This window comes from Xiphophorus hellerii, chromosome 22 (genome assembly GCF_003331165.1).
Source record: "Xiphophorus hellerii strain 12219 chromosome 22, Xiphophorus_hellerii-4.1, whole genome shotgun sequence".
Taxonomy (NCBI): Eukaryota; Metazoa; Chordata; class Actinopteri; order Cyprinodontiformes; family Poeciliidae; genus Xiphophorus; species Xiphophorus hellerii.
The window spans coordinates 18,280,035-18,292,820 of NC_045693.1; the positions used below are offsets into that span (position 1 = coordinate 18,280,035).

A 12,786-nucleotide genomic window follows, 5' to 3' on the forward strand; every position below is an offset into this window, starting at 1 on the left:
GTACAGTGTGTTGCTGGCTCTGTTTCTCCAAGCTAATGGCTAACGTTGTGTCAAGCCACATAAAAACAAAGACACGCATGCCCCCGTCTACTTATTTCACCAAATAAAGCATTATATTGCTTTGTAGTAAGCCTACCTACTTGTCTCAAGGATACAGGGTGAATGTCCAGATTTGTGCTGTGGCGTTGTACAGCTACTGTGCTGGAGTGGCGCTGTGTCTCTCACTGGATGAATCTTTATCACACATTTTGTTAGTCACAGAAAGTGGAAGTTCCACCAGACTGGAATGCTGAACGGTTAATTTGAATGAATCGTTGATGAACGACTCAACTCTAGGTCAGTCTGGCATGGTTATGGAGGAGGCACCACTGATGTGCAGCTCTCTAAGAAAAGTACTTTGGTGAAAGAGAGAGTTGTTAATATTGAATGCAGCTTATTATGTAGTTTTTTCTTTTTTACATTTGCACTTCTGTGTTTGGGAGATTTGTAAAAAGAAAATCTTGGCCTTCAGATGTGTCCACAATGGATTTTTCCTTAATTTTGGGAGTCATGTTTCTCCAAACATGAGTTGCTGAGAAAAACCTGTCATTCACATAAATGTTAAAATATTTGTGTACAATATTTGTACAATAAAGTAGAAATTTTATATTCTTTTTTTTCTTAAATAAATAACTCCTCTGATGACCATTCATATATACTGTAGCTGGTGTCTGTATTCATAGAAGGGAAAAGAGAGTGGATAAAGTCCCTCATCTATGGCAATTTTTGACATTCTGCTGAGAGGCTGCATGTTGGAATCAAAAAATTAATTCAAATTCAACAGGCTATTTGTATTATTTAATCAACAAGATTAACACTAAGTCATTGAAATACTCAGGGGAGCCAAATAGGGTTAGTACAGCTGTTGACGTTCAGTGAAATCTGTAAAAAAAAAAAAGCTGTCAAACTCATGGAGTGTTTGCCACTGCTGTATGGCTGTGCCCTCATTGATCAATAATACAGATTTACAGCACAGCGGAGAAACAGACATAACAAATTAATGGAAAGCATCTGGAAGAGAACTACACATGAAGCACATCATGTTCCATTCCACTGTGACACATTTGGTCAAAACTGAAAACAATAATCTTAAAAACTATGGTCAAAAACAAACCAACCTAGTTGTTTTTGCTGACCCAGTCCTAGGCTAGATATGGATATGTTCAGCATATAAACAGAGTTGGGTCACGAGTTTTACTTTTTGCAATGGGTTTGAAATTAATTTAAAAATCAGCTAAGTTAAGCATAGGCACATGAACAGTAAAAAATTGGAGCAAATGCTTCACCATTTTTCAAAGTGGTGAAACAAAAAATTTTTTTACTGCATTTTCTGAACGATTAAAATCAACTTTTTTGAGCTTTACATCATGTTATAATTGTATTCCCAAATCAAAAACTATAACTAGGAGCTTCTTAAAGAGACAGAAACCCAATTTTAAGGTGTAAATTACAACGTCAAATTTCTTTTAAGTCGTATTTGATATTTGACAGTCATATTTTATTTAATATATCAGTATACAGCTTTTTTTATAACAACTGATGGTAACATAGTTACTCAGAGTCCAGACTTGAATATGATTGAACACATCTTGCCCAAAAGCTGCTGTAAATAGGTGCCAATCCTGCAAAAAGTACATTTCTTTGTCAAAGTGGTCAAAGTGTATTCTGAATCAAGTTAGTAGTAGCTGGCACTAACTACTGTACTTTGCAGCTAAAATGGAAATGTTACTCAAGGTGAACAAACTAATTTTCCAGAGTGAACAAAGTCATTACCACAGCTCTGTGATGTTGCAAGTTAAACCGCATAATCCTACCATTTCCTTTTTCATTCTTTGAAAAAGCTTCAGTAAAGTCTAATCAGATTATTGCATAGCTCAAAATGGTTGTCTGGGAGGAATGATGAGCCTCTTCTTTCACCCACCAGACTGGGTTACAGTATGAGACCAACTGGAAAACCACCATGCTATAAACCAAGGCACAAATACAAAACATTTTGAGTGATGATAATCTATCTCAGAACCGCAGTTTCAGAGGAAATTTTATAAAAAATGGTGATCGTAGTTTTCTGAACATTCTGTGATGTTGATGTGTAAAAAAGCTATTTTACATGGCCTATCTGCATGCTGCCATTTTGAAGGTAACCTGTAATTAAGACAAGATTTTCAATGCGACAAATAGAAAAGATGTTAAACATGTAGCTCTGTGTTGCTTGAAAGCAAAGTGTTGCTTCCAAGCAACACTTTGTAGAAAATTTTACTCCACTATGTTTAATACTAAAAATGTTGTGTTCTATGTGTTTTATTAAGCAAATGTTGTGAATACTTAAATAAATGGGATTTCTTTGTTTCTGCTTTTAATAAACTAGCAAAAAATAATAATAATTTTTCACTCTGTCATAATTGGTAAATAGAATTTTGAGAAAACACTTACTTTAAAATACAATTTGGAATAAAGTTGTGGCATAACAAAATGTGAAAAAAATAAAGCACTGTGAATACTTTCCAGATGCACTGTAATAGTCAAATAAAACACATGGAAGTTTCATAAAAATTTGGGGCTATGAAGTCGTCTTGAAGGTTTAGTAAGTTAAATTCTAGTAAAACAAAGTACAATTTTCATTCATCATTTTCTTAAACTGCCAGAAATTCAAATTTTCTGAAGCTATCAGGGAAAGTTGTCAAAATCAGTGTAGAAATTACCTCCTAAAGATTAAATAAATATGATTAATTTCAGTTGCTTGTCAGACACATTGCTCTTGTAGCTGTAGAGATATGATATAAAGAGACAGAGATTACTCCCCGGAGAAGCATCTCTACACCCATGTCTTTACAGTATAATATATAAACTTACATATTTGTTTTACTGAAAATGTAAATGTAGATCCCCTTTGCTGTGAACTTTTCAGAAACAGACAGTAAAACAGAGATACTGAATGTGTCACGCCTTCTCTTTGTATCACCCATTAGCTGTTGTATTACAAGGAGCCTTACACTGTTCGCTGCCATCAACTTTGGTGGTCCCTTGGAAATTAATTTAGCTGCCTCAGTTGTCCCCGCTGGTTATGTTCAAAAAGAGTGCTGGAGCTACATGAAAGCAGCTGTATTCTTCACATTTCTGAGATCGCTTCCTCTTCCTGTGATTTGTTATTCCTAAGCAGAAAGAAACAGCAGTCTGGAGGTGTGATGTTTAGATTACGTGGCTCCTTTTCTTTCCTCCCCTGCCCAATTAGAAAGAAACAATATTTGAGGGGTTCCTTTTTAATGATATTTTAGTGGAGGCTGAGTAAGCAACAGGTTCTGTTTGAAGCCCGGTGTTAGAGAGCGGATTACTGTGCTGATGTGCAGCAACAGTCTATTTCATTTTATTAATAGCCATATTGCAGTATGGAACAGAGATGATTCATGCCTAAATTGTGAGCTGCGTAGAAAAAACTTCTGCCCACCGGCGTATTGTCAAGATGCCTCTCACGTTCCATTGAAGCACGTTTATATTTCAAGATTTCTCTCTCTCTCTTTTGTCAAGAAATTGATTGATATGGAATTTGTGGAGACATGATTTGGTCCAACAGTGTGACTGCATACACTGCATGCCTCAACACTTGTGTTGCTGGGGTGTACGAGTCTGTGTAGATGAGATGGTTGCTTTTGAGCTGACGCAGTACATCACAATGATATTACAGCAGTAACACATTTATTGTCAAGTAGGGTGTCCAGTCAGCTATCTGAAGGATTCGTAGTCTTTGCATGCCCAAACAGCTTCCGTTCTGATGTGCCTTTTCATGTTGTACGGAAATGTATATTAGAATCTGCTTTAAAGTGTGGAAAAAAACAAAGACGGGGGATTGAAAGAATGGAGGCAAGATTGAAAAATGAAGTAAGTAAAATGAATAGAATGTAGGGATGAAAGGATGACTAAACCTAACTACTTTGAGGTTGAAAACCAATCTGAAAAATGATTGGTTGAGTTTCCAGAGGCAAAGCTCTCTTTGCTCACATCAATAAAACATAAACATGAATAAATGCACTGCTTTTGGCCTTCCAGGGTTCGTACTTAATTTCATGTATGCAAGTGAATGATGATATGCACAGAGAATTGTATTTACCTTGAAGGCACCAAATAATTCTGGGAGCCACTTTCTGTTTGTTTGATACCAGCGCTTATAAAAAGGCAAGGCTGCAGCAGCGATTCATAAGGTTTTGTGCTAAATGCAACTTTAATAGCCAACCTCCACTAGCATTACCAAAACACACTGGTCTGTAGGTCTTGTGCTTCAACATTTACATGTCTGCAGTAGTCTCTCCCCACTGACTTAATCACAGTTGCTTATCCTATCCATAACGTTGAACACATGGGAACACAAAGTGATGTTCGCACCTGGGGAGAAATCATCCAAACAGTCATCTGCCTCGATGTTTTACTCCCTGAGGTGGATCTTCACTGACCCAGACCCAGTGGGTCAGCATTTGTTAATGAGCCAGATAGAAAAACATGTTGCTAACAGTGAAGACAGAATGTTTAGTGGCAATTACAGTGAGGGTGTCGAGAGGATTTTTGTCATCCAATTTTGTCATGTAGGTGCAGCAGCGGTGAGGTAGGGAAGAGAAACAACAGAAACCAAAAAAAGGTTTCATTAAACAATTTTTGTGAACTTTGTTCAGTTTCATTTTGGTGATTTTCTGGATTAAGACATTAAAATGTAACTATTACAGCTGTGAAAGCAAAACCCAGCTTCTGGCAAATTTGGAAAAATTCCACCAAAGTGGGTGGAGCTAAAGGACACCCGAGAATGGTGACCAGAGGAGAGAATAATGCCAACTTATCCACTTTGTTGTTATATTTATCCACTTTTCTAAACCCTCTTGCGACTTTTTCATTTATTTCTTTTCGGTATTGTTGGAGAGTTGCATCTCATCTTGACTGTGTCATGAGAAGAGCAGAGGTAACACCTTGCAACACCGGTCAGTTCAACAGCAAACCGTCACCAATAGTCAAAGCAGAGCAGGTCCATCCCACCCTATTTCTACATTGCAAATTAAATGAATCACACATTTGCAAAGATGAATAACACTATCGAGCAATGCTCGTGTTACACTCAGCTCGCTATTCCAACTCCTGACCAGTCACCAGGTGAGGCTGTGTGTCTGAATGAGATGGTTTTATACCCGAACGCGGAGCTGACGAAGTTGTGACAAAATCGTATTGCTGCAACCAATGGAAAAGTTCAACTACTTAAGCTTCGTTTCACCAAAGGAGGCCAGTTTTGAGATGGTTCTAGGTAAAGTATTGTCAAATATTCACACACAAATGTCAAAATTTGCATAGAAACATAAAGGTACAACCGTAAAAAACCTATTTAGAGGGTTTATTAGCAAAAAAAAGTTGATTTAGGAATTAGTTACACTTTAAACACTTCAAAAAACAGAAAAAGAAGATAAATATTAAAGAGTTCAGAAATATACACATTGCCATATATATAAATGATAAAACAGAGACACTCTTAGTTCTTAAAACACTCATAGGACTTCCTAAAATAGCAGCTGCGAGCTTTCTGCCAAAGGTCAAACCGGATGTGATGTCATCAAGACTGCAGCCATCTCATCTGTAATTGATTTGTTTGTAATTAGTGTATGTGCGTGTATATACAGTATATAAGTATATGAATTTCTGAACTGACTCCTGGATGTTTCAACGGTACTGATTTTGCTGAAGTGTGGAAAACAAAATCAAATAATCTACAGGAAAAGGCAGTTGCACTTTAAAGAACTGAGAAAATGATATAAAAATAGGCTCTGGAAATGCCAATCAGCTGTGTTCAAGCCCTTACCAAGAAGTGGAAAATGAGGGATTCTGTTGAAAACAAGTCCAGCCACAAATGCCAGGAAAATTGTGAAAATCCAGAAATAACTTCAGATGACATGCAGTACTCTCAGGTAAAAGCAGGGTACAAGCTGCTTCAAGATACACAACAAGGAGGCACTTGACAAATGGGCTACACAGGTAGTTGCCAGAAGAAAGACACTGCTGTGCCAAACATCACAGAGACAAACATTTGGAGTGATGACACCAAAATGTAACTTTATGGACACAACCACAAATGTTACATTTGGAGAGGAGTCAGACTGTCTATCAGAAAAGTATGTGATTCCTAATTTTAAAGGAGGTGGATTGCTTATGCTTTAGAGATGTGTGAGCAAAAAAGGTGCATGCAAATTCCTCTTAAATGATAAGAGGACGTTATCACAAAACACTCAATAAAGATTCACTCTTAGTTTGGAAACTACGTCTGTGGTGTATTTAGACTTTCCATTGACTTTCCATTGGCTACAACAGGAAAATGAGAACATTCAGGGGATTAACTTTGTTTGCTAGCCTTAGTATGATCATACAAGTCTACAAGTCTGCAGAACTGCCCAAGAATTTAAAACAACTATAAAAGCCTTTTGCCAAAAAGAAAATTTGACAGGTCATCCAAAACCTGTCAAATTTTGGATGACAGGTTTCCTGTTTAATAGGATTTTTTCCTATTAAACAGGAAAATCCTGTCCTTTCCTATTTTCCTATTAAACAGGAAAATATCCAGATCTGCTTTATGGAAATCTCTGTCCAAGGTGGTTTGGGTATCTGTCGTTATTCTGATTTTAATAAACAAAATTGCTTAAGAATAATGGCTTGACCCAAACACCAACCAGTAGTGACAGAAAAGTTTTTGTATTATCATTCAAATTCCCTCGAATGCAGCAAACAATGGTATTTTGCCAGGGAATGCCAACGTATGAGCACAGCTGTGTATTACCCAGACTATATATTTATTTGTTTTGGTGAAGAAAGTTGCTTAATTGCTGTGCATCCCATTTGTACTCCCAAACAGGGGCAGAGCTATTGCAAACAACTTTTTATGTAGTTTCATCCCCACAGCATGATGCTGCCATCACCATGTTTTATAGAAGGGATGGTTTGTTCAGGGCATTTGATTTCCATCACAAATCGTTAGCCACACTGTAAAGCGGATTGGCAAACTTCTTGTAGTGTAATTCAATGTTTACATTTACGTTTAATCTGTTATTTTCAGAAAGTGAACTATTTTGGAACAGGGTGATGAGGAAATACATGAAGAAACGCTTAAGCCTGTTTTCATACATTTTTTGTTTGCTTGGGTTGATTCAGTTTAGAATTTTGCAGCCTTTGTTCCCAATACAAAATAATGAAAGTGAAAGCCTGTGATGGCCAAACCCATGGCCACACTCTAAAGTCGGTAACGTTTTATGCACAATTCATTTTTTCATACAAACACAACACTTTAGTTTCAATTAAAATATTTATTAGTTTATTTGGATACATTTATTCCATTTGTTAACACTGACATTTAGTTAGCATATGTATTTATATCAACTTAAAGTCAATTTTGCTTGCTTAAAATTAACTCTTGCTTGGTTTTTTTTCTTGCCGGTACTTACATGTCATGGAGTTGCCAGACAAAAAATGGGGCCAGGGCTCAGCAGGCTTAAATGCTGATTGGACTGCATCAATAGTTCCTGCTGGCAGGGGGAATCTGTAGTTACTTTGTTTAGATAAGTTTTTGTATTCAAGTAAATATTAGCATTTAAAGTTTAATATTTTTGCTTTTTGTTTTTGGGGTGTTTGGTTTAGTCAAACGTAGCTGTACTGTTATTTGTTAGTAATTGTATTCTGTTTAGTTTGCCATACTGTGTCTCAATTGGTCTGATCAGCCAGTATACCCTGTGACACCCTGTGTGTCATTTCTTTTAGGTCAGTTCTGTTTGTTTGTGCAGCCAGTTTGTGTGCATTTTTGCCTGAGTTCAGTTTTGTTTCTTTGACCTCTTTTATGAGCTCAGATGATCTTTTTGTCATTTATAAATCTTTGGGTTAAAATCAAAAGAAAAAACAAAACTATTTTTCAAATAGTTCCTATGATTCCTCCTGTTTTTAACTCGGTCCATCACAAAAACGTTTCTGTGGCGTATGCTGAGTTGGTACACCGTGTTTGATTTCTTGTAGTAAAGAAGAAACTGCCTCTAGTTTGACACTAATAAAATCAATTCCAGATTCAATTTGCCTTTTAGTATCATTATGTCCCATGACACTGAGTCAGTGTTTGTATCAAAAAAAGAACAGAGGAGACAAACGATCAACAGTTTGGCAGAGTTTTTCTCTTGTATTTATTTTTCAAAGCAGGCAATTAGGCCCAGCATCACAGCCATTTAACTAAGTCTGTTCTCCAAATTGATTCGGACTACAGCGCTGGACCTTGCAGACACGGTGCATTTAGTTATGCAAATGCTTATCTCTCCGTGTGATTGGTTAATTAACCTGCAATGCAGATAGTCCCAGCAATGCATAGTGGCTGTTTGATGGCTAAATTGTGGGTCAATTGGGTTTTTAACATTTCCAAAGCAGACTTAGTGACGTGTCTTTTGTTCCTCTGAGTCTGTGCAGCTTTTCACAGTTTAATAACTCCTTCCATGGGTCCCCATGAGGTTAATGTGTTTAAACTCACTGTAATTGAGCTTTTGACCTGTCTTTCATGGTTTCTGTTAAAAAAGGAAATCATCATATTATATCATGTTTTATATCCCTTGATTGTTATTACCCACCATCCCTTCTCATCGCTCTGCCCCAAACTGTCTATCCTGTCCATCCTTCTTGCCTGAGTTATAAGCATTCACACGGGAAGTCCTTTATAATGTTATTGGAGTGACAGTAATGCATTTGCAGACCATTTTCCTCTGCTGTCTTTGCCTAAGGGGGCAATATTTTTGTTTCCCCCCAACCAACCACAGATAGTTTGCAAAAAGTGTGACAGCAGACTTGACCTACCTAACATAAGATTCAATATTCAATTAGAAATTTCGACAACATATTAGCAGAAACAAAGGGAGGAAAAAGAGAGGGAGGAGCCATTTAGCTATTAGCTCCATGTCTGCTTCCTGTTCACTGAGCAATTCAGATTTTGTTATTTAATGGGTATCATTCTGCAGGATATACAGACACAACACTTGACATAACACATGGAGCTTTTTCTCTTTCACAATCCCACAACCAGTAGACTGATACATCATGACAAAATGACACGTTATTGTCGTCGAGATAACCACTGCATGAGGCTGATATATATTGGTAAAGAAATGTGCCAAACATGTCCTATCCAGTTGACTTCATTGGGTGTAGAGAGATAATGTGTGCTACAGAGGCAGTATAATTTCAACAGTTTGAGTATAAATACCCCTCGAACTTTTTCATATTTCTGTGGCTTGTAATCACAAAATTAAAAACGGGATATATTGACCCATTATATCCGGTAATTCTCATACCGATTTGTTTCAACAGTCTTTGAATGATCTAAAATAAGTCACATTTGGGTAATTTTGAGGACTGTCAGAGAACATACAGCACACACGCAAAATGCTATGTGTGGCAGAAAGTAACACCCAAAACACACTATCTCCTACTATGAGTCATGGGATGATTTTGTTTAAGGGTGGCCAGTCAGATGTAGCCGAAGAGAAGATGAATGGAGCAAAATACAGGTATCCAAAATACTTGAGATGTTGGCATAGAATCACTCTTTAGCAGAAAAATTAAACATGCAGTTCAGAGCTACAATTGACTGGTTTATTCATTCTTGTCATAGGAAGTCATAGACTTAAAGCTAATTATAGTCTATGACAACTTTAAATATTGCTGATCACAAGGACACGCCTTCTAATCTGACTGAGGTTGAGCTATCTTGCAAAGAAAGATTTGTAAAAATGTCAAATCTCCAAAGTGCAAATCCAACACAGCAAAAGGCAGCTCTACTGTACAAAGAGTTGACAGAAAGAGGGTTTAAGTACAAATGTTCCCCACACATTTCAGATGTATAGATTTTAAAAACTTGAAAAGCTTTTAGAATTTTACTTTAGCTTCGGAGTTATACTCAATTTTGAGTTGGCATATTAAAAAAAATAAGTTTGCAGTGTAATAAAATGTGAAAAATCCATCTGTTTCTGCTGTTGTTGCAGGTGATCCTGATTTTGACTAAGCTGTATGACTTAACCATGGGGACCGTAACCGAGAGCTCACTCTGGAGGTAGGTTTTAGTAATTTAATCAAAGCTGTTTTTATTTTCCAGTATAAACATATACAGGTTAGGACACCAGGCTTAAAAAAAAGAAAGAAAAAAAACAAAACAAAACAAAAAAAAACAAAACAATAAGAATAATATATTCATGGAGAGCATAGCATACTGTAAGTATGATTTATAGTGCTCTCCCTCTCTAGGATATGAACAATCAAGTTGCAGTGGAAGCCACGGTGAAGTATGTTTTAATAAAGCGTTCTGAAGTGGTTAAGATTGAACCATCCTCCTCTCTGCTTCCTGCAGCCCCATAAATAAGTCGAGAGAGACTGCAGGAGGCTTTTAGAGAAGATGCTACCTTCTGTCCATCATCAGCACAAAAAACTTTTTTGAAAGGCTGTTTCTGAAAGATAAACCGGATGACTGATCTGAGAGCTTCTTTGTTTGGATCTGAGGTGCTTTTCCTCTGACCTAGAAACTTTCTGATTGACTTTTTGATTGATAGTCATCTGTAACCTTTTGTTTCAGCAGCAATTGACATGCAATTGCTGCTATATAGTCATAGCAATTTCATTCCGAATGCATTAAAGGGTGAGTTACAGTGCCCTGTCAGGTCATAAATAAGAATAGAATTCATTAAGGATTATACCACAAAGTCCAATACTGTCTCAGATATGCCTTCTCTCACCTCTCTACAAGCCTGCAGAGAATTCATTTCTTTCTGAAATACGTATGAAAAAAAAGAAGACCATCAGTCCAGCAAGCAAGAGCCTTAAATTAATATCTGTTTCTCCAGCGGCATCTACACCCACTCTACTTACTCCCTTTGAAATTCCATATTGTATGTAGGAGGTATTCCATCATCAAGGTGATTCCTTTAACAATGGCCTACAAGCAAATAAGAGCACCTGAGGGGGTCCATGGAGATCTCTTAGTAGGGGCATTAGAAAAGCAGTGATCTCCATGTTATGAAAAGAAAAGAGTAAATGATTTTCCTGACAACACCATAAATGATTTATGTCTACAGCTTCTGGGCCTCTGCTTGTGGCAAAACGCAGCATGCAGATCAATGGGTGATATGCATGAGCTGGCGAAACACGCCTCGATTCCCATTATGTTTTCAGATGAAGCCTCACATTGTAATCACATCGTTTAAGAGCTCTTCAGTCAGAAACAGACAAGGAGCACTTAACGCTTAAATACAAATGTTTTTACTGGTCGCGGTTTGTGCAAACAAATCCCAACAGGAACAGTTCAAGTTAATGCAAAGACAATGATAGCAGACGGTGGGTTCCCATCCAATTATGTGGCGAAATTACATTTGGAGCCACCCAGGTAGAACTGAGAACATGGATTGGCCGTTTGTGAAAAGAAGAAATAGCAAGCCATGAGTGACAAAGCACATTTGCCCTTGTCACTGGAGTCACCTTAGTAAAGTGCAGGCATCTTTAAACACTGCTGTGGATATTTTTATTACATTCACACATAGACATTTTAATTAAGGCCAACAACTGGCTCATTTCTGCATTCACATATTATGTTCTCCTTAAAGATAAACAGTGAAAAGACAACAAACAATCTAAATTAGCTGAATTTTGAGCTGATGCAGATTTAAACTAGTAATAATTTGAGATAAATATTTCACAGAGATCCATTCAATAAAATTTAATATTTATAAAAAGTAAATTTATTTTGCTACCTAAATTCACTAAGTGAAACACATAATATAGATTAATTATATAGACTGATGTTTTTAAGCCTCTGGTTATGTTATTTATGATTTTCCTTTTGCAGCTCATGAAAATGTAACATTTAGGAATTAAATATAACATCAGTCCAATAAAACATTTTTAATCTGGCTTTGATAAAAAAAGCTTAATATCTGCTAAAATGTTTATTTTTCAACTGGTACTGTTAATTTGACAAGCAATCCTCATCGCACATTTTCATTTATTGAATATGACTCTGTTAAGAAATTTGATAGAAAATGTACTACTCCAAAGGTGACCTTAACACATTGCTAAAATTCAGCTTTATTCAAAGCTTCATTTTCAATGCAGAAAACAGAGTCAGTGAAATCTTTTGGCATTCATAGTTTTTTTTGCATTGTCTGAGGATAAAAAAGATGTAACTTCCAATCAATCCTGGTGGCGTTATGAACTATGGCACAGTGTTAACACACATCCAAAATTTTTGCAAATGCTAAAGAAGTTAAATGCCTTTACATAATAAGAAAATACAACATTCTGGGAGCCTAGTTGTGCTTGTTTGAAACCAATTTTAAGGTTAGATTTTCATTTCTTCATCTTTTTCACTAGTTGTTATGTACAGTATATTCCATATTTATTTTCAGTTCGCCCAAAGGTCTTCAAAAGGATTTATTTTGGAGGGCTGTGATGGATATAGTGGCTGGTTAATCTTGTGTCTGGGGAACAATTTACGTGCTGATTTGTTAGAAATCATTATCCTACTCTAAGACCCAGTTGACAACCCATTTTCAGTTTCCTGTCAGAAGACACCAGGTGTTTATCCAAAATTTGCTAGTGCTGCAAAGAGTTGATGAGGCTATTTACTCTAAGAAGGACTTCAAACAAAGGTCTTTGGAAAAGCAACAGGCACACAGCATCACAAATCAAACCTGGGTTTTTAAAAACTGAGATTCTGTTGCTAAA

The 12,786-nt window shown here is 36.7% G+C and overlaps 1 protein-coding gene across 2 annotated transcripts in view; it reads left to right on the plus strand.

The window, feature by feature from the left end:
• Window positions 1–12,786, plus strand: part of sorcs3b (sortilin related VPS10 domain containing receptor 3b) — a 61,384-nt gene that overhangs the window by 15,733 nt on the left and 32,865 nt on the right. For both annotated transcript variants that reach the window (XM_032553630.1, XM_032553631.1), the window contains exon 2: window positions 10,059–10,126. In XM_032553630.1, coding sequence (XP_032409521.1) covers window positions 10,059–10,126 — 68 coding nt within the window. The remainder of the gene's footprint in view (window positions 1–10,058; window positions 10,127–12,786) is intronic.